This window comes from Podarcis erhardii (assembly GCF_964252035.2).
Source record: "Podarcis erhardii genome assembly, chromosome: 4".
NCBI classification, from domain to species: Eukaryota; Metazoa; Chordata; class Lepidosauria; order Squamata; family Lacertidae; genus Podarcis; species Podarcis erhardii.
The window spans coordinates 9,346,043-9,366,104 of record NC_138508.1 but is presented as its reverse complement, the minus strand read 5'-3'; the positions used below and the strand labels follow the sequence as shown (position 1 = coordinate 9,366,104).

Below are 20,062 nucleotides of genomic sequence, written 5' to 3'. Positions count from 1 at the left end.
AAAAACAATGACAAACCTAGACAGCATCTTAAAAAGCAGAGACATCACCTTGCCGACAAAGGTCCGTATAGTTAAAGCTATGGTTTTCCCAGTAGCGATGTATGGAAGTGAGAGCTGGACCATAAAGAAGGCTGATCGCCGAAGAATGGATGCTTTTGAATTCTGGTGCTGGAGGAGACTCTTGAGAGTCCCATGGACTGCAAGAAGATCAAACCTACCCATTCTGAAGGAAATCAGCCCTGAGTGCTCACTGGAAGGACAGATCGTGAAGCTGAGGCCCCAGTACTTTGGCCACCTCATGAGAAGAGAAGGCTCCTTGGAAAAGACCCTGATGTTGGGAAAGATGGAAGGCACAAGGAGAAGGGGACGACAGAGGACGAGATGGTTGGACAGTGTTCTCGAAGCTACCAGCATGAGTTTGACCAAAATGTGGGAGGCAGTGGAAGACAGAAATGCCTGGCGTGCTCTGGTCCAGGGGGTCACGAAGAGTCGGACACGACTAAACAACAACAACAACGCTGAAGAACCCAAGGGCCAGCCTTGCTCAGGCCATTGCCTGGCGCAGCGCTTTGGAGACGTGGAGCGCTTTTTACGCATCTTGCCAAGCGCCTTGCTTCCTTGGGAAGAACGCGCGCCTCCCACCCTTGGGGAACGCCTCCCTCTTCTGTCCGGGCCGGGAAGGGTTAAGGGCTGCTTCCTCCCTCCTCCTCCTCCTCCTCCTCCTCCTCCTCCCCCTCCCTCCCCGGCGTGCAGTGCGTGCTGACGGAGGCAGGTGATCCGACCGCATCGCCTCCCTCCAGCATCCTTCTTCGCCTGGGCGCGCGACTGGGTGCGGTCCTCTCTCCTCTCTGCCGCAGCCGCAACCAGCGCGGCCGTCCTTGCGCCGCTGCCGTCGGATGGCGATGGCTGGAGCCCCGAGGCGCGCGGCTCTTTCTGAAGCCTGACTTGGTGTCTGCAAGCAGTTGAGCCGGAGAGAGAGAGAGAAAGACAGGCAGACGGAGCGAAAGAAAAGAGGTGGGGCTGCAAGGCCGGATCTCTCCCCCCGCCATCCATCACCCCACCGTCCCCTCTCTCAGCCATGAGGCTCCGAAGGACCCCCCTTTCTCCTCCTCGGGTGGGCGATGCCCTTTGAAAGCAAGCGGGTCTCCAGTCTCCCTTTTGGGGCTTGCCGGCGCCCTCTGCTTTGGATATTGGCAAATCGGATATAGGACATTTTCCTCCCTATCCCTGATCATCTTTCTCTTGGCGTCTCCGGACTCTTCAACCCCCTGCCAAAGGGAGAGGCTCCGAATTTATTTGATCCTCTTTTCTGAATGACTCTAGATTTTTATTATTATTAATTGCTGGGTGTTTGTTTGTCTTACTTAAGTGGGGTTCCGCCTCTGACCAAGCTTGGGTGCTTTTGCCAACCGCACTTTTATTTTTTTGTGCAAAATCACGCCTGTAACGTAAGGGGAGAGAGAGAGAGTTGGGTTGCCACTGAGCTGGTGACTCCCATTGTCTGTGTGTGTATCTATCTATATCTGGGGAGGGGGAGGGAGGTGAGTAGGTGTTCCCCAAACGTGGAGGGAGGAGTGGAACTGGACCAGGCTGCCAAGATGGCCTGGCCTTGCATCAGCCGGGCCTGCTGCATCGCCCGCTTCTGGAACCAGCTGGACAAAGCCGACATCGCTGTGCCTTTGGTCTTCACCAAATACTCGGAAGCCACCGAGATCCCGGGGACCCATGTTGTGGTGCAGCAGCAGCACCACCTGCCACGCCCATCCTCGGCCATCGAGACCCAGCCCTCTGCCCTTGGCGGGGGTGACCTGGATGCGGTTGCCAGGGCGACCTCTGCAGCTGTGGACCACGCGGCCCCGGGAGGCCATCACAAGCCTGGGCAGCAGCCGAAAGATCCCCCGTCGGCCGACTCGGTGATGCGCCAGGACTACAAGGCTTGGAAGGTGCAGAGACCCGAGCCCAGCTGCAAGCCGAAGAGCGAGTACCAGCCGTCGGACACGCCCTTCGAGAAGGAGAGCCAGTACCAGAAGGATTTCCGCGCCTGGCCCATCCCCAAGAGAGGTGACCATCCCTGGATCCCCAAACCTATGCCCATTCCTGCAGTGGATCTGGACAAAGGCTCCAAGGAGAGGCCCGGGAGCCTGGAGAGGAGGAGGAAGACCCACGTGGCTCCAGAGAAGGAGGAGAGAGGGAAGGAAGAGGAGGCCAACCCCACCAGGCCTGAAGAAGGGAGGGTCAAGAAGACCAAGAAGAAGGTCCTTGTATCTGAGGGCGACCCGATACAGCAGCAACAGCAGGTGGCGGCCGGGTACTCCACGTCGCTCGACACCAGCAAAGGGCGGGCGGCCGTGGATGCGCTCAACCGGCAGATCAAGGAGGAGGTCACAGCCCGGGTGAGCACCTCCTCCTACAGGTAAGAAGCCCAGCAGGTTGACCCGTACCTGGTAGGACTTCCTACTTGGTCCATTCGCGTGGTTGGAAGTGGGCCTGACCGCCAGGCGGAGGGAGGGGGCTGGCCGAATTTGTGGGAGATGCTTGGATCTTTGTCGCTGGGAATAATAATAATAATTTATTTGTACCCCACCCATCTGGCCGGGTTTCCCCAGCCACCCTGGGCGGCTTCCAACAAGGATTAAAAATACAGTGGTACCTCGGGTTACATACGCTTCAGGTTACAGACTCCGCTAACCCAGAAATAGTGCTTCAGGTTAAGAACGTTGCTTCAGGATGAGAACAGAAATCGTGCTCTGGTGGTGTGGCGGCAGCAGGAGGCCCCATTAGCTAAAGTGGTGCTTCAGGTTAAGAACAGTTTCAGGTTAAGAATGGACCTTCAGAACGAATTAAGTACTTAACCCAAGGTACCACTGTACATCAAAATGTCACACATTAAAAACTTCCCTGAACAGGGCTGCCTTCAGATGTCCTCTAAATGTCAAGTAGTTGTTTTTCTCTTTGACATCTGATGGGAGGGCGTTCCACAGGGAGGGCGCCACTACCGAGAAGGCCCTCTGCCTGGTTCCCTGTAACTTGGCTTCTCTCAGTGAGGGAACCGCCAGAAGGCCCTCGGAGCTGGACCTCAGCGTCCGGGCAGAACAATGGGGGTGGAGACGCTCCTTCAGATATACTGGCCTCAGGCCATTTAGGGCTTTCAAGGTCAGCTCCTTCAGGTATACTGGGCACAAACCACAAGGCGGTTCTCCTCCATAAACCACGTTGACATGAGGAACATCAGAATCTGCCTTATGTACTACTGCTCCATCTAGCTCCCTATTGCCTACACTGACCGTCATCAGTTCTGCAGGGTTTCAGGAAAGGGAGAATCTCCCAACCCTACCTGGAGGCCAAATTGAAGCTGGGCCTTCTGCAAGCAAAGCAGATGTTCTGCAGCCCAGCTGCTGCCATCACCAAAGGAGGTCGTTGGTAGGACCTGTGCTGTGCATGCAGAATCTCCCAGGATCCATCCCTGACATTTCCCATTGAGAAGATGCTTGACTACGGGGCTAGGAATGTTCTGGGTACCCGAAGAGCCTCTGCCATTCAGAGTAGACAATATGGAGGCAGGTGGGTCAGTGGTCGGCATATACATGTTTGTATGAATGGTTCTCTCCTTTTACAGTTTGCATTCAGATTAGTGAAAACCTCGCAGGAGAAGTCCCTAGGGGATTGTTTCCCAGATCAATAACTGCAGGGGCACATTATATACAGTGGTACCTTGGGTTAAGTACTTAATTCGTTCCGGAGGTCCGTTCTTAACCTGAAACTGTTCTTAACCTGAAGCACCACTTTAGCTAATGGGGCCTCCTGCTGCTGCAGCGCTGCTGGAGCACAATTTGTGTTCTCATCCTGAAGCAAAGTTCTGAACCTGAAGCACTATTTCTGGATTAGCGGAGTCTGTAACCTGAAGCGTATGTAACCTGAAGCGTATGTAACCCGAGGTACCATTGTATATATTTCGCCCTGGGAGTCAAAATATTTTGTGCCAATTTTGCAGGCTGTGGGAGATAAAACTTCTTTCCTTTTCTCTTCCTCTAACTTCAAATGCAACAGATTTCATGGTTTTAGAAATAACAAGTGTCGACTCTAGTTGTGCCTCCAGAGCTGACAATGAAATTCTGTAAGAGGCTCTGAAATTTTGCCATCCTTGAATTCTCACATTGACGGTACAAAATTTCACACCCGGAACTGAATTTTTGCACCCAGAACTTTGACATTTGCTAAGAGAATTCTGTTGGGTGTTCCTAATTCTGCCATCTATAAATCTCCCCCCCCCCCAAAAAAAAAATTATATGAGGGTACATATATGAACTTGCAGAATTTTATATATATTTATATTTCTGTGCCTTTTAAAACTTCTGATTGCTGTCATCCATTCAGTTCCTTTCACAGGATTCATATATATTTAAATCATCATAACCTCTAAGTAGTTTACATGAAACAGAAAACATACTTTAAAATGACTGATAAGCTCAGATGTTAAAAACAAAATGAAACCAGCAGATTTTTTAAAAAATAAACATATAAACTAAAATTACACGTGAAAATACATGAAGGGAGTTCCAAAGCATATGCCGTAATACAGAAGGCTTGATTCCTTGCAAGGCCAGAAAGAAGATTATGTAGCCTTTGTGAAACTACATGTGGTTGGAGAGAGAAAGGGCTGGCAGGCTCAGAAGAACTGAGGCTCAGAAGGCTTTAGGGTTATATCTTTAGCCAAGGGTAGCAGGGTAGCTCTCTGAATCTTGTTCTATTACAGTTCCTGTCATTCCTGACCATCGGCCAAGGCTGATGGGAGTTGTAGTCCAGCCTCTTCTGGAGGCTGCCCCTGTCTTAAGACACTTGACTAAGACGGTAGCCCCACCTGGGAGCAACTTGCCTTGAACCAAAGGGCGGTTCCTTGGGAGGAGACCTGCAAATCAGCAATCAACAGCTGGCTGTTTTCGGTTATGACCATAGCTGTCAACCTTCCCTTTTTTTGCGGGAAATCCCCTTATTCCAGCGCTGTTTCCAGCTGCTTCCCGCCGCTATCCCTGATTGTTAGATATCCCATAGACTGTCCCTGGGACAGGGGAGGCTGCTGGCCCCTTATTTTCGAGGCTGCTGGTCCCTTATTTTCAAATCTGAAAGTTTACAGCTATGGTTGTGACCCAGCCGTGTCTTAATCTTTGAATGCTAGTGGAATAGTAAGTCTCGGGCGTGGCATTCTCAGTTCCTGGGGGCTGAGCAGGGAATGAATGGGGTGCAAAAAGCAGGTCGAGGGAACTTATTTCTTGTGTACGATGCTGTTATACAGGCAGCTTCCCATTTAAAGAGGAGTTATATTCCAAGGCATTGTGCATTTAAATGAAATTATGTGTCTGTCCATCTATATTGATATCTAATCTCTCTATCGATCTATATGTTGTTTTTTTATTAAAGGATCGGTCACAAGGGGACACACAACACCTCTGTTTTCAACAACAACAACAACAACAACAACAATAATAATAATAATAATAATAATTTATTATTTATACCCCGCCCATCTGGCTAGGTTTCCCCAGCAGCTCTGGGTGGCTTCCAGCAAAATATTAAAATACAATAATTCATCAAATATTAAAAGCTTCCCTAAACAGGGCTGCCTTCAGACATCTTCTAAAAGTCAGACAGTTGTTCGCAGTGGACACTCGGGTTGTAAATGTGATCCGTGCGGGATTTACGTTTGCAACTCGCAGCATTCACAACCCACAGCAGCGCATCTGCGCACGCATGGGTTGTGATTCAGCACTTATGCGCAAAGCATGATTTAGCACTTCTGTGCATGTGTGACCGCCGAAACCCGTAAGTAACCCGTTCCAGTACTTCCGGTTTCCGGTGGTCCGTAACCCCCCCCCCAAAAGCAACCGGAAGCGGCTGTAACCCGAGGTATGACTGTATTTCCTTGACATCTGATGGGAGGGCGTTAAACAGGGCAGGCACCACCACTGAGAAGGCCCTCTGCCTGGTTCCCTGTATGCACAGAGTCCTTTCTCCAGTTACATTCGCTGTGTGTCACTGCTTTCATGGACATTGTGAGGTTGGGGGCAGTGTTTGATACTCGGGGTGGGGGGGCCTCGGTGCCAAATGGCTCCTTAAACTAAGGTTAAAAGGTAAAGGTAAAGGGACCCCTGACCATTAGGTCCAGTCATGGCCAACTCTGGGGTTTTGGTGCTCATCTCGCTTTATTGGTCGAGGGAGCCGGCGTACAGTCATGTGGCCAGCATGACTAAGCCGCTTCTGGCAAACCAGAGCAGCGCATGGAAATGCCGTTTACCTTCCCGCCGGAGCAGTACCTATTTATCTACTTACACTTTGATGTGCTTTTGAACGGCTAGGTTGGTAGGAGCTGGGACCGAGCAACGGGAGCTCACCCCATCGCGGGGATTCGAACTGCCGACCTTCTGATCGGCAAGTCCTAGGCTCTGTGGATTAACCCACAGCGCCACCTGCATCCAGTCTGGTTGCCATTTTGGAGGCAAGATGGCTCTAAAGCCTCATTTTTCGAACGATGAACTGACTGTGATCAGGACCTGATTTAGGTTTGATGAGGCCCTAAGCTACTCAAGGTAATAGGGCCCTTTATATGTCCAGCTGTCCTTTGTCAACAACAAATTGTTGCAGTTTTTGTTGTTGAATATATGCTATATGACAATTTATGGACCTAATAGGTATCTCAAGCCATTTGCACATGTTGCCGTGCAACCAGTCCATGCAGAATATAGGCACCCTGTATATAGAAAGGAGCAAACCCGTGATATTTTAGGGAGCAGGCTAGCAGGCGGGGCCCATGACTTACATCCTAGGAGCCTACACAACACAAAACACTGTTGCTGTATGTAGGTTTTATTTTATTTGTTTTTTATCTTATATTTTAGAAATATGCACCCAGTGTTTTTTTTTTTCCTTTAAATTTTTTTGGGGGGCCCCAAGAGAGTGGGGCCCTAAGCTATAGCTTATTTAGCTTATATGCAAATCTGGCACTGACTGTGATTGATTCTCAGATGAACATACCCCCAAAATTTGTTCGTAATACCAAAAAAAGGGGTTGTAATCCAAAAGTAGTTTGCAAACCGGGACACGCACTTCCGGTCTTGATGTGTTTGTAATCCAAAAGGTATGCAAACCTGACTGTTTTTAAACCAAGGTACCACTGTACTATTAGAAATATATAGAGGCAGATAGTTATGAAATGATTGTGAGGTTTTGTAAGTTAACTGTTTATATTTGGACTTTTCTGCTGTACTTTATTGGAAGGAAAAAATAAGCATTTCCTTAATAACAATTTAAACAATTTGGTTAACTAAAACAATAACATTATAGCATACGTATCCATGTTTGTTAACTGATGTGGTTAAGCAATTAAAAAAACACACACACACACCTTAGGCTGAGTTTTGGCACACAGGAAAAACTTAAAACTTATGTAACTCACTCTTCTTCAAAAACAAGTATCTGTGATAATATCTTGTCGTTAGAAAAAAAAAACTGCTCCAAATAATCTTACAGAAACCTCTGAAAGAGCATGACTTTGTGAATGGATTAATGGAAAAATTTAAACATTGCATATAAAGCCTCATGCTACGTAATTAAAAACAAATCCACATTTCCTGGTGAATAGCCTTTGGACTATAATGTAACTTAAATAGAAAACTATCTTTAGAAAGATTGCACATCCCCCCCCCCAAAAAAGCATTTTTTTAAAAACTGATTTAAATTTTTAAAAATCCAATTTAATTTTTTAAAAAATAAATCTGATTTTTATTATTTATTTTTTTAAAAAATCATTGATTGATTGATTTTTTTAAAAAATCATTGATATTTATCCACCCTGGCCATTTTCCAGGCATACCTGCTGCTTGCCAAGAGGGGGAGATGCAAAGCGAGGGGTGGTCGTGGCTGTGTAGACCAGGGGTCAGCAAACTTTTTCAGCAGGGGGTCCGTCCACCGTCCCTCAGACTTTGTGGGGGGCCAGACTATATTTTGGAAAAAAAATAATGAATGAATTCCTGTGCCTCACAAATAACCCAGAGATGCATTTTAAATAAAAGCACACATTCTATTCATGTAAAAACACCAGGCAGGCCCCACAAATAACCCAGAGATGCATTTTAAATAAAAGCACACATTCTATTCATGTAAAAACACCAGGCAGGCCCCACAAATAACCCAGAGATGCATTTTAAATAAAAGCACACATTCTATTCATGTAAAAACACCAGGCAGGCCCCACAAATAACCCAGAGATGCATTTTAAATAAAAGCACACATTCTACTCATGTAAAAACACGCTGATTCCCAGACTGTCCGCAGGCTGTATTTAGAAGGCGATTGAGCCGGATCCGGACCCCGGGCCTTAGTTTGCCTACCCATGGTGTAGATGCACTGGCGAAGCCAATCCGGTACTCCCACCGCCCAAACGTTGTTGCTCCTCACCCCTTCCTTTCGCCATTTCTTGTTTCTCTCGCCCTTCTCCTGTGTATGAGGACCGGTTATCATTTAGCAGAGAACCTCGCAAATTTTCTCCCTGCCCTCGTCGGTCAGCACAATGCCATCCCTGAAAAGCTGGGAAGGCCGTCAAGTCTGGAAAACAGGAATAGAACCGTAGGTCTTCCAGATGCAGTTATATTTAATTAAAAGGGACGCCGTGAATCATCTTCTGGTTTTCTAAAAAGGCACTCCTCCCATTTCAATTAGCCACGACTGTGTACAGAGAGCCTTTCGGCATCCCTGTTTCCTAAAAAGCACCCACACACCCGCCAGTGAAAACCAGGGCTGATTTTCTGCTTGGGGGGGGGGGTTGGAGAAATTTTCCTTTGGTTTTTCCAAATGGTTTTGCTACATATCTTTAAGAAGTGACGGTACGGTGTGTGCATGTGTGTTTGATGTGTGTATGAGAGAGAGAAAGGTCTTGCTTCTCGTTTCCTTAAAATAGTCAAGGATAACCAAAACTGTGTGATAGTGTTGGTGCGGACAGCGCAGTGTTCAGAATGCTTTGCTGTTCTTAGTTTCAGTGAATGGAATCCACATGTAAAAATTAAGTACAGTAATTCTTGTCTGGAAAGGCGGTTGGTCGACCATGGCTGTAGGAGCAAACATGGCAATGGCTTATTATTTCCCAGTATTGTTAATGCATTAAACCATGCATAGGCAAACTAAGGCCCAGGGGCCAGATCTGGCCCAATCGCCTTCTCAATCCAGCCTGCGGATGGTCCGGGAATCCACGTGTTTTTACATGAGTAGAATGTGTCCTTTTATCTAAAATGCATCTCTGGGTTATTTGTGGGGCCTGCCTGGGGTTTTTACATGAGTAGAATGTGTGCTTTTATTTAAAACGCATCTCTGGGTTATTTGTGGGGCATAGGAATACATTCATCCCCACCCCCCCAAAATATAGTCCAGCCCCCCATAAGGTCTGAGGGACAGTGGACCGGTCCCCTGCTGAAAAAGTTTGCTGACCCCTGCATGATAAAACAGACAAGATCTATGGGTCAATACGCACATTAACCTCCATTTTTTTAAGGCTTTGAGTTGGTGAAAGTACTGGGGGGCGCTAGGTTGGGGAATGCTGTTTTTAAGCGCATCCTAAAAACAGACAACGGAGACAAATGTTTTTGCAAATGCATGCATCACAACTACAGCCGCAATGTTTGCTTGAATGCTTAGTCAATCGGTAGAGCGTGTGACTTAATCTCAGGATTGTGGGTCCTAGGTGCCTATTGGGCAGAAAATTCCTGCATTGCAGGGGGTTGGACTAGATGACCCACGGGGGTCCCTTCCAACTGTGCAGTTCTATGATTCTAATTAGAATGATTTGATTAGATAAGATTGATTGATTGATTAGATCTGGTTTGTTTTCTTGGTTGGTTAGATGAATTGATCTATTACAGTGGTGCCCCGCAAGACGAATGCCTCGCAAGACGAAAAACCCGCTAGACGAAAGGGTTTTCCATTTTTTGAGGCGCTTCGCAAGACGAATTTCCCTATGGGCTTGCTACACAAGACGAAAACGTCTTGCGAGTCTTGTGAGTCCCCCCCCCCTTTTCTAAGCTGCTAATAGCGCTAATCCGCTAAGCCGCTAATAGGGATGCTTCGCAAGACGAAAAAACCGCTAGACGAAGAGACTCGCAGAACGGATTATTTTCATCTTTCGAGGCACCACTGTAGATGAATTAATCAACTGTCAATTGGTCAACAGGCTAATATTATTGTTATTTTTTAAAAAAGTTTTTATTTATACTCTTCAAATGTATACATTTCATTAATTTTACAATCATTTGAACATTTCAAGGTTTGACTTCCTTTTGTTTTTTTAGCAAGCCCTGAAATTGTACAATGAAGGCACCTGCCTGATGTCAATCCCACAATGTAGGTGCTGCCACACTAAAATATCAATTTCTTAAGAATGCAAAATGGGTATTATGTGGCACCTATAAATAACGATTTGCTTGGATAAGACTTACTTAGGTTTGCTCCTTTGCTTCTCAGCTATAAAGGCTGTACACCAGCCAGGCTCCAAAACTCGCTGATCTTGAGACCTGGGAGAGATTGGTGGGCTTGGTCACCTGGCTCAGTCTAAGGCGGCTTCACGTGTGTGGAAGGGGATGGGTGGGAAAGGCAGGTGAAAGCATTTGTGCTGTAAAACGGGCAACCTGTAAAACAATACTGTTTGCATTTAAGCGTCTATGCTTTACACAACGAAAAGGCCAGAGGGATTTCAGGTCTGATGCAATAAGACTGCTGGTGCGGATGGTGACAAAAAAAAGGACAGTTAAACACAGTGGATAATATTTTTAAATACACACACACACACACACACACACACAAATCAAATCCCTGTTTAGGGAAGCTTTTGATGTCTGATGCATTACTGTATTTTAATATTTTGTTGGAAGCCTCCCAGAGTGGCTGGGGAAGCCCAGCCAGATGGGCGGGGTATAAATAATAAATTATTATTATTATTATTATTAAAGACAGTCCTTGTGGTTTCAGTGGATGTTATGTCCAAGTTAGGATGCTATATCCTGTTCTCACTATGTGAATGGACCTGTTGGATGTGACCATTTAGATCAGGAACGCCCAGACTCTGTGCTGGTGTCAGATCAGGGTGCCAAGAGCAGGTCAATTAAGGACTCGCATGGCGTCATTGAAGTTAACTATTTATGCACAGAAACAAGCAACTCAGGAGGCCAGAGCTTAGGAGCACAACTCTGTCCGGTAGATCTTGCCTTGATACCACAGTTCCCTAAGTCTCCTTCTCCCCTGGATCCTTCCCAAGCAATCTGAGACTTTGCCGCCTTGCGTGTCTCTGCTCCATCCTCTTCATACCACTTCTGGTCCTAGGAGACCGGGGGGGGGGGGCTGGTTGCAGCAGGAGGGGGAGACCCCAGCTTCTTCTGCAGCCTGCTTCTTGGTCTCCCTCCTCTTCTGCCTCTGATTCTGCACTGCTCTCTGCCACAGTTTCTTCCTGCTCACTAAACCCTGTTACTTCTTCAGCTTCCAACACCTTCTGCTCCCAGTCTTCTCCCTCTGACCACTCATCATTGTCCCACCACCAATCCCCGGGCTCTGAGCCTTCTTCCCTTGGGGGTTCCCCAGCTGGTTCTTCCCATCATTCTCCAGCCAGTCCATGACAGCTGGGGATCACAAGCAAGCCCAGACAGGGGGGGGGGGGGCATATGGGCCACTTGGCCCAGGCCTCCAATTCCAAAGGGGGCCTCGGTCAGCATATTTATCTATATTTTCCATTTTGTCTTTATATGCAGATGCGGTTCAAGCCTTGAAATAGAATTATTTGTCAGCATAACTTTTGTGAAAATTATTTATATACTTACTTATTTATAAGACCAGTTATCCCCAGGGTAAAAAAAAAGAGGGGGGCACATTATCTACCTGGCCCAGGCCTCTGCCTGGCTCTGCAAGGCCCTGGTCACAAGAGACCTGGCTATGATGCTTGGACACATAAAAGAATGAAATAGTGAAAGGTTTTGGTGAACCCAGTGTCCCCGGCAACAGCAGACACCTCTTGTTATGTCTCTGTATGCTCTGTGGCCTCCCCCCCCCCTTCCATTCAGCTGGAGATGAGTCTCTCTCCAACCAGTGTAATCCAATTCAGTGATGTAGCAGAATTAGGTAAAGGGACCCCTGACCATTAGATCCAGTCGTGACCGACTCTGGGGTTGCGGCGCTCATCTCACTTTACTGGCTGAGGGAGCTGGCATACAGCTTCCGGGTCATGTGGCCAGCAGGACTAAGCCGCTTCTGGCGAACCAGAGCAGTGCACGGAAACGCTGTTTACCTTCCTGCTGGAGTGGTACCTATTTATCTACTTGCACTTTTTTTGCATGCTTTCGAACTGCTGGGTTGGCAGGAGCAGGGACTGAGCAACGGGAACTCACCCCGTTGCGGGGATTCGAACCACCGACCTTCTGATCAGCAAGTCCTAGGTTCTGTGGTTTAACCCACAGTGCCACCTGCGTCTCGTAGCAGAATTAAGGTAAAGGGACCCCAGACCATTAGGTCCAGTCATGGCCGACTCTGGGGTTGCGATGCTCATCTCGCTTTATTGGCCGAGGGAGCTGGCGTACAGCTTCTGGGTCATGTGGCCAGCATGACTAAGCTGCTTCTGGTGAACCAGAGCAGCGCACAGAAATGCCGTTTACCTTCCCGCCACAGCTATACCTATTTATCAACTTGCTCTGATGTGCTTTCAAACTGCTAGGTTGGCAGGAGTAGGGACCGAGCAACGGGAGCTCACCCCATCATGGGGATTCGAACCGCCGACCTTCTGATCAGCAAGTCCTAGGCTCTGTGGTTCAACCCACAGCGCCACCCGCGTCCCGTAGCAGAATTAGCTTCCCTTTAAAAAATGTTTTCCACTGTATATCTGTGTCAGTTCCTCCTGTGGGCTTTCTGAAGAGGCACACCCAGATCGGCAACTCACACAGAGAGAATGGAGTTGGACTCCTCACTTTTACACACTCAGGTGCACTCCTGTTTTAATTCAGGGGGGAAAAGAGTGTGCCTCAGTATTGGAAAAGGTGCTTCACAGATAGCGAGAGATTTGAACCTGCATTTTCTAGTTGGTTTCGTTAACCACTGAATTTGCTCTTTAGATGTCATGCTGATTAAAAGAGTAGAATGTTCGTTTTTGGTCCACGCTGCAACCTTTGCAGCTGCCTGGTTTTTGAAATCCCTGCTGCTTGATGAATAATACCCAAGTCCTGCTCACTTTCATTAATAATAGCATTGTCCGGCTAATCTCTGGATAAACATCTTAGCTCTTCTTCGGATACTATTTTGAGGATCCAAGTACCTGCCTGATATCCTCGCAGCCAAGCTTTGCCGGACATCAGTGAGCATAAGCCAACAGAGGAGCTTTTAGAAATACAACAATTATAGCCCGTGCTTAAAGCTTAATGCTCCTGCTAAATCTTTGACAAGGTTTGCCTCTTCTCCCTCACCACCGTGGCCAATGCACAAAACTCTTCTTGCATTTGCTTAATAATAATAATAATTTATATCCCACCCAACTGGCTAGGTTTCCCCAGCCACTCTGGGCAGCTCCCAACAGAATATTAAAAACACAATAAAACATCAAACATTAAAAGCTTCCCTAAACAGGGCTGCCTTCAGATGTCTTCTAAAAGTCAGATAGCTGTTTATTTCCTTGACATCTGGTGGGAGGGTGTTCCACAGGGCCGGCACCACTACTGAGAAGGCCCTCTGCCTGGTTCCCTGTAACTTGGCTTCTCTCAGTGAGGGAACCGCCAGAAGGCCCTCGGCGCTGGACCTCAGTGTCTGGGCAGAACGATGGGGGTGGAGACGCTCCTTCAGATATACTGGCCTCAGGCCGTTTAGGGCTTTCAAGGTCAGCACCAATACTTTGAATTGTGCTTGGAAATGTTTTGGGAGCTAATGTAAGTCTCTCAGGACTGGTGTTATGTGGTCTTGGCGGCCGCACATTGCAGGATTTACATATAAGCTAAACAAGCTGTAGTTTAGGGCCCCACTCTCTTAGGGCCCCCCAAAATATTTAAAGGAAAAAAAACAACTGGATGTACATTTCCAAAATATAAGATGAAAAACAAATAAAATAAAACCTACATCATTGTTTTTTTAAAAAGGTAAAGGACCCCTGACAGTTGTCCAGTTATGAACGACTCTGGGGTTGCACCGCTCATCTCGCTTTACTGGCCGAGAGAGGTGATATTTGTCCGCAGACAGTTTTTCCGGGTCATGTGGCCAGCAGGACTAAGCCGCTTCTGGCGAAACCAGAGCAGCACACGGAAACGCCATTTACCTTCCTGCCGGAACGGTACCTATTTATCTACAGTGGTACCTCAGGTTACATACGCTTCAGGTTACAGACTCTGCTCACCCAGAAATAGTGCTTCAGGTTAAGAACTTTGCTTCAGGATGAGAACAGAAATCATACTGTGGCGGCGTGGCGGCAGCAGGAGGCCCCATTAGCTAAAGTAGTGCTTCAGGTTAAGAACAGTTTCAGGTTAAGAACGGACCTCTGGAACGAATTAAGTATTTAACCCGACGTACCACTGTACTTGCACTTTTTTTGCGTACTTTCGAACTGCTAGGTTGGCAGGAGCTGGGACCAAGCAACGGGAGCTCACCCCATCACGGGGATTCGAACTGTCGACCTTCCGATCGGCAAGCCCCAGAGGCTCAGTGGTTTAGACCACAGCGCCACCCACATCTGTACATCATTTTAAAGTTAGAGCTTAATATTTATTTTACCATTAATATACCATATTTTCCGGAGTATAAGACGACTGGGTGTATAAGATGACCCCCAACTTTTCCAGTTAAAATATAGAGTTTGGAATATACTCGCCGTATAAGACTACCCCTCTTCCGACGCACACCAAATAAAAATTTTAAAAACCAGTCTCCAGTCCAGCTCAGAAATCCGCTCCACTTCCCAGTGGCCGGGGGCTCCTAGGGCCAATTTTCAAGTGTATTTCTGCTTCATCTAGAGAGCTTGGTGTCCTCTGATTTAATTTGCTGTCGTTTTATCCTTTGGTGGGGAGTTGCTGCAGGAGCTGCTGCTGTAGCTGGCGTATAAAACGACCCCCGATTTTTGAGAAGATTTTCCTGGGTTAAAAAGTAGTCTTATACGCCAGAAAAAACAGTACTTCTTCTTAATTGTATTTCACTGTTAATATACTTCTTTATTTCATTTCAGTCCAACAATTACTTTGATAAAATACATATTTTGTTTTGCACAAATGGCTTGAGATGCCTGTTAGGTCCATAAACTACCATAGAGCATATATTCAACACAAAAAACAGCCACCATTTGTTGCTGACAAAGGGCAGCTAGGCATATAAAGGGCCCCATTACCTTCAGTAGCTTCAGGCCTCATCAAACCTAAATCTGGCCGTGTGTGTGTATATGTGTGTGTGTGTGTGTGTGTAGGGTTAGGGAACTTGCTGAGTCCACACCCATTCGTACACCGCAAATTTATTGCCAGGTAATTACTTGTCTGCTCCAGTTACTGCGATGTGATGCAGTTGGGGAAGAAGAGGAGGACGTGTGCAGGCTTGAATTATATTACGGACGCTCCCCTCCCCTAAAGTGCTTTGCTGGCAAGCACTCTGGGCTCAGGTGTGCAGAGGTCAGCAGAGTAGCTCAGAAAGGGAGGGGGGAAATGGATTGAGCCCCTCGCTTGGCTACAAGCCAAATGAGAGAATGTCAAGCACAGCTTTGGAAGCGTCCAACCTCTGCGTTGTTAATGTAAGTATAACATAATATATAGCTGGAAAAGGAGATGGTGTTGGACTTTCAGAGGAAGAGAGGAGAACTAGCCCCGCTGTACATCGGGGAGGGCTGTGTAGAGAGAGTCTCTTCCTTTAAATTCCTAGGAGTTTATCTCAGTAAAGACCTTACTTGGAAGATCAATACAACCCAGGTGGTTAAGAAATCCCAACAGAGACTCCATCTCCTCAGAGTATTGCGGAAGAACGATGTCAATCAACATTTGATGATCTCCTTCTACCGGTCCACAATAGATAGTGTCCTTTCCTACTGCATCACGGTGTGGGACGCTGGTTTGACATCAACTGATAGGAAGTGCCTACAGAGCGTGGTGAATACAGCACAAGATATTATGGGCTGTCTCGTGAATCCGCTGGATGACATTGTGGAGGAACATTGCCTCAGGATAATGAGGAAAATTCTCAGGGATGATTCACACCCTGGCCGCACTTTCTTGATCCCCTATCCTCTGCCAGAAGATATAGAAGCAGGATTAGTTGCACCAACAGGGTAAAGAACAGCTTCTATCCGTGGGCTGTTAGGCTGCTGAGTGAAAAGATAACAACAGGGCAACTGACTTTCGGGTTTGGTGTGTGTGCATCAGTAAACGAGGGGAATTAAGACCAAGAGAGCTGAGTGGGGGGGTGCTCGTGTAATCTCACTGTATACTAGTTGTACAAGTGACAATAAAGGATTTCAATTCAATAACAATATATAGCTGGAAGAGATAACGAATGGATTCAGAGGGCCCTTTTCAGGTAGAATTATAGAATTGTAGAGTTGGTAGGGACCCTGAGACAGAGTGACCCTGAGACAGAGTGGCCCGGGTGCCACTCTGGGGTGTGTGGGTGTGTGACAAGATGGCCCCTGCCTCCCCCCAGCTGTGGAGCGGCCGAGGACGCGCAGTTAGTATGGGCACCGCTCGCATAGCATGTGTATGGGCTGCCGCGCAGGCGCACTCTGTACGGGATGCCATACATGCACACTCCGTACGGACACTGGGCGGTTCGCCCCGCCCCTCGGCGTCCCGTCCTAGGTGCCAGAGAGGGTTCCTCTGCCACTGCCCTGAGAGTCATCTAGTCCAACCCCCTGAAATGCAGGCGCTGTATTGTTTTCTAGCCCCGGTCCAAAGGACCTAAAAACACCTCCTGCCACATTCCTCTCTAAACATCATTTATGCAACAGATACAGATCAAACATACCCTGTTTTCCGGCGTATTAGACGACTGGGCATATAAGACGACTCCCAACTTTTCCTGTTAAAATGTAGAGTTTGGGATATACTCACCGTATAATACTACCCCTGCCTGCAGCCAACTAGAGGCAGCCCCCCAACCTAAAGCCCACCAAGCGCTGCCAGGGGCAGAGCACGCACCCCTCCGCTGCCTCTGCCATCGCAGCAGCAGCAGCCCGAGGCGAGGCGAGGCGAGGTGAGGCAAGAAAGCCCCGATCAGCCCTCCAGCAAAGCAGCGGGCTGCACTCACCAGCTGGTAGTTCTGGCAGTTGTGGGGATGCCCAGCTCCTTGGCGCCCCGGCCAAAGCCGCGCACCACCTCGCCACGGGAAGGGGAGGCTGCCGCGGTTGCTGCTGCTTCAGGAGGTGGCCAGGGATGGAGTGGGGGGGCAGCTCTTACTATCCTTCTGCCCGTCGCTGTTCCAAGCCAGCTGCCACCACCACCTGCCACAACCATACCCGGCGTATAAGATGACCCCCGACTTTGGAGAAGATTTTCCAGGGTTCAAAAGCCGTCTTATACACCAGAACATACGGCATTCCATTTCTTATCATTCCACTTCCTGCCTTTCTGTAGCTTTCTTTTGCATCAGTTACTGGGTTGTATTCATTTTCGTTCTTATTATGTATTTTGTGCTTTTAAATAGGGGTTTTATGTTGTAATGGCCCTGAGACCAGCAGGTATAGTGCAGTATACAAATTTAATTAATTTGTTGTTGTTGTTGTTGTTGTTGTTGTTGTTGTTGTTGTTGTTGTTGTTGTTCCTTGGCTACTGAACATGCTCAATCTTCAGTGAGCTGTTTGGAAAACAGTGATTCTCCCTCTGATTTTATTTTTTTTAAACTTTCCAATCATTGGGGTTCCCAGTGCTGAGACCTCCTCCTTGCATCTCAGTGGCCCCGAGGGGAGGGATGGTCCACTGGGGCAGCTCTGACCCACTAACCTCATTCTCCGCTCGCCAGCCTTTGCCTGCCTGCCTGCCTGCCTTCCTCCTACCTGCCCATCAGCTTCCTCCTCCATAGGCTCACCTTAGCCTTTATAGAAGGAAGAGGATGGGGACAACGCTAGAATTAGTTGCCTCTGCCAGTCGTTGGCTCTGGCTCGGCTTATAGAATTATGGAACTGCAGAGTTGGAAGGGGGTCCCAGGGTCATCTAGTCCAACCCCCTGAAATGCAGGAACGTCAACTAGAGCATCCATGACAGATGTCCACCCAACCTCTGCTTAAAAACCTCCAAGGAAGGAGAACCCACAACCTCTCTTGGGAGTTTGTTCCACGGTCAAACAGCTCTTACCATCAGAAAGCTATATTCCTGATGTTGAGTCAAAATCTCCTTTCTTGTAACTCGAAGCCGTGGGTTCTGTCAGTATATGGAAACATCACCGCTGCAGACAGCCAGATTGTTGACACCACATGATGCGCTTATAGTGCTGTAATGTCAGAAATAAACATCATGTAAATAGATTTCTGACTTATTTTCTTTCCCCTGCGGAAGCAGGAGGGAGGGGTTGTGCATTTTACCCACGCTTGGGAAAAGGTCGCCTATCAAAATCTCCCTGGTCTGTCCGAGATATCAGCCAGAGGAGGTTACCGGTAAGCAAGCTCTGAGGACAGTGAGAGGGGCCAGCCTCTATGGAGGGGGCTTGCAAACCGACAGATTCGAGTCCTACCCTCCAGAGCAGGAGAAAACAAGCTCGCTCCTCCTTCCATGGGACAGCCCTTGAGATATTTGAGGATGGCTGCCACGTCTTCTGTCCATCTCCTCTCCCCCAGGCTAAACATGCTCTGCTCCTTCAACCATTCCTCATAAGGCTTGGTTTCCAGACCCTTGAACATCTTGGTAGCTCCTTGCCTTCTGTTCTACCAATCACAGCGGTGATCAGCCACCGCTGGCTACAATCTCTAGGCTCTTTTTGTCGGCCCTCACCACTCATGCTCACAGCTGTTCAACAAGATAGCTGCTACTTGAACCCTCTGTCATTTTCCTTTGGGTTCTTTCCAGTTAACAAATCTGCAAGCAGAGTAAGATCTCAGGCATGGAGGAGGAAGGATGAATAATAGTTTTGGTGTGGTGTGCGGGGGTGAAAATTACTTTTCAGAGGCTTGCAGAACATGCAAACAAATAAACATACACTCCTAAGGAGTGGGTGTAATTAAAAGCTTATTGAATGCCAAATCAGGCCAAATCTCATGTCCTGTTACTTGCAGATCACAGCTGCTTCACAAACTCTCACAAAAACAAGTCACTTGCTGGCACTCACTTTTGTGAATGAGTTTGGCACACCCTGCATTTCCCAGACCTGTGAAACTCATTCTTGTGAATGGACTAGTCACATGCCCCCGTGTTTCCAGGCTTGTTGCATTCTTGCATTTTGAATATGGCCTTATTGAATGTTACAACCTACATGCTATGAAACCTGCATTTTCTTAAATCTGGCAATGAAAACCTCCAAAACAACATCATCGGTGATTGATGTGAGCTTTTCAGGAGCTGCTCAGATCATGGCAAATCTGTGTAGTCAACATGCAAACTTTTGCAAAATTCCTGCCTGCAAACTGTAGCTCATATCTAGAGTCTTGCAAGAGGACATTGCGATGTTTTAGAGAAGAGCTGTCCAGACCAGGGGTCAGCAACCTTTTTCAGCCATGGGCCGGTCCACCGTCCCTCAGACCATGTGGTGGGCCGGACTATATATTTTTTGGGGGGGGGGGAATGAACAAATTCCTATGTTGCAGATGACACCACCATAATGGGTTTAATAACAGGTGGAGACGAATCAGTGTATAGAGGAGAGGTCAAAAAAATATCTACATAGTGCCTAGGGAACAACTTGCACCTTAATATCCGCAAGACAAAGGAGATGGTGTTGGACTTTTGGAGGAAGAGAGGAGAACTAGCCCCGCTGTACATCGGGGAGGGCTGTGTAGAAAGAGTCTCTTCCTTTAAATTCCTAGGAGTTTATCTCAGTAAAGACCTTACTTGGAAAATAAATACAACCCAGGGGGTTAAGAAAGCCCAACAGAGATTCCATCTCCTCAGAG

At 47.7% G+C, this 20,062-nt stretch overlaps 1 protein-coding gene across 1 annotated transcript in view; it reads left to right on the top strand.

Moving 5' to 3' along the window:
- Positions 1–755: 755 nt before the first annotated feature.
- MAP6 (microtubule associated protein 6) overlaps positions 756–20,062 on the top strand; it is a 59,464-nt gene continuing 40,157 nt past the window's right edge. The window contains exon 1 of the mRNA XM_081860554.1: positions 756–2,413. Coding sequence (XP_081716680.1) covers positions 1,599–2,413 — 815 coding nt within the window. The 5' untranslated portion in view covers positions 756–1,598. The remainder of the gene's footprint in view (positions 2,414–20,062) is intronic.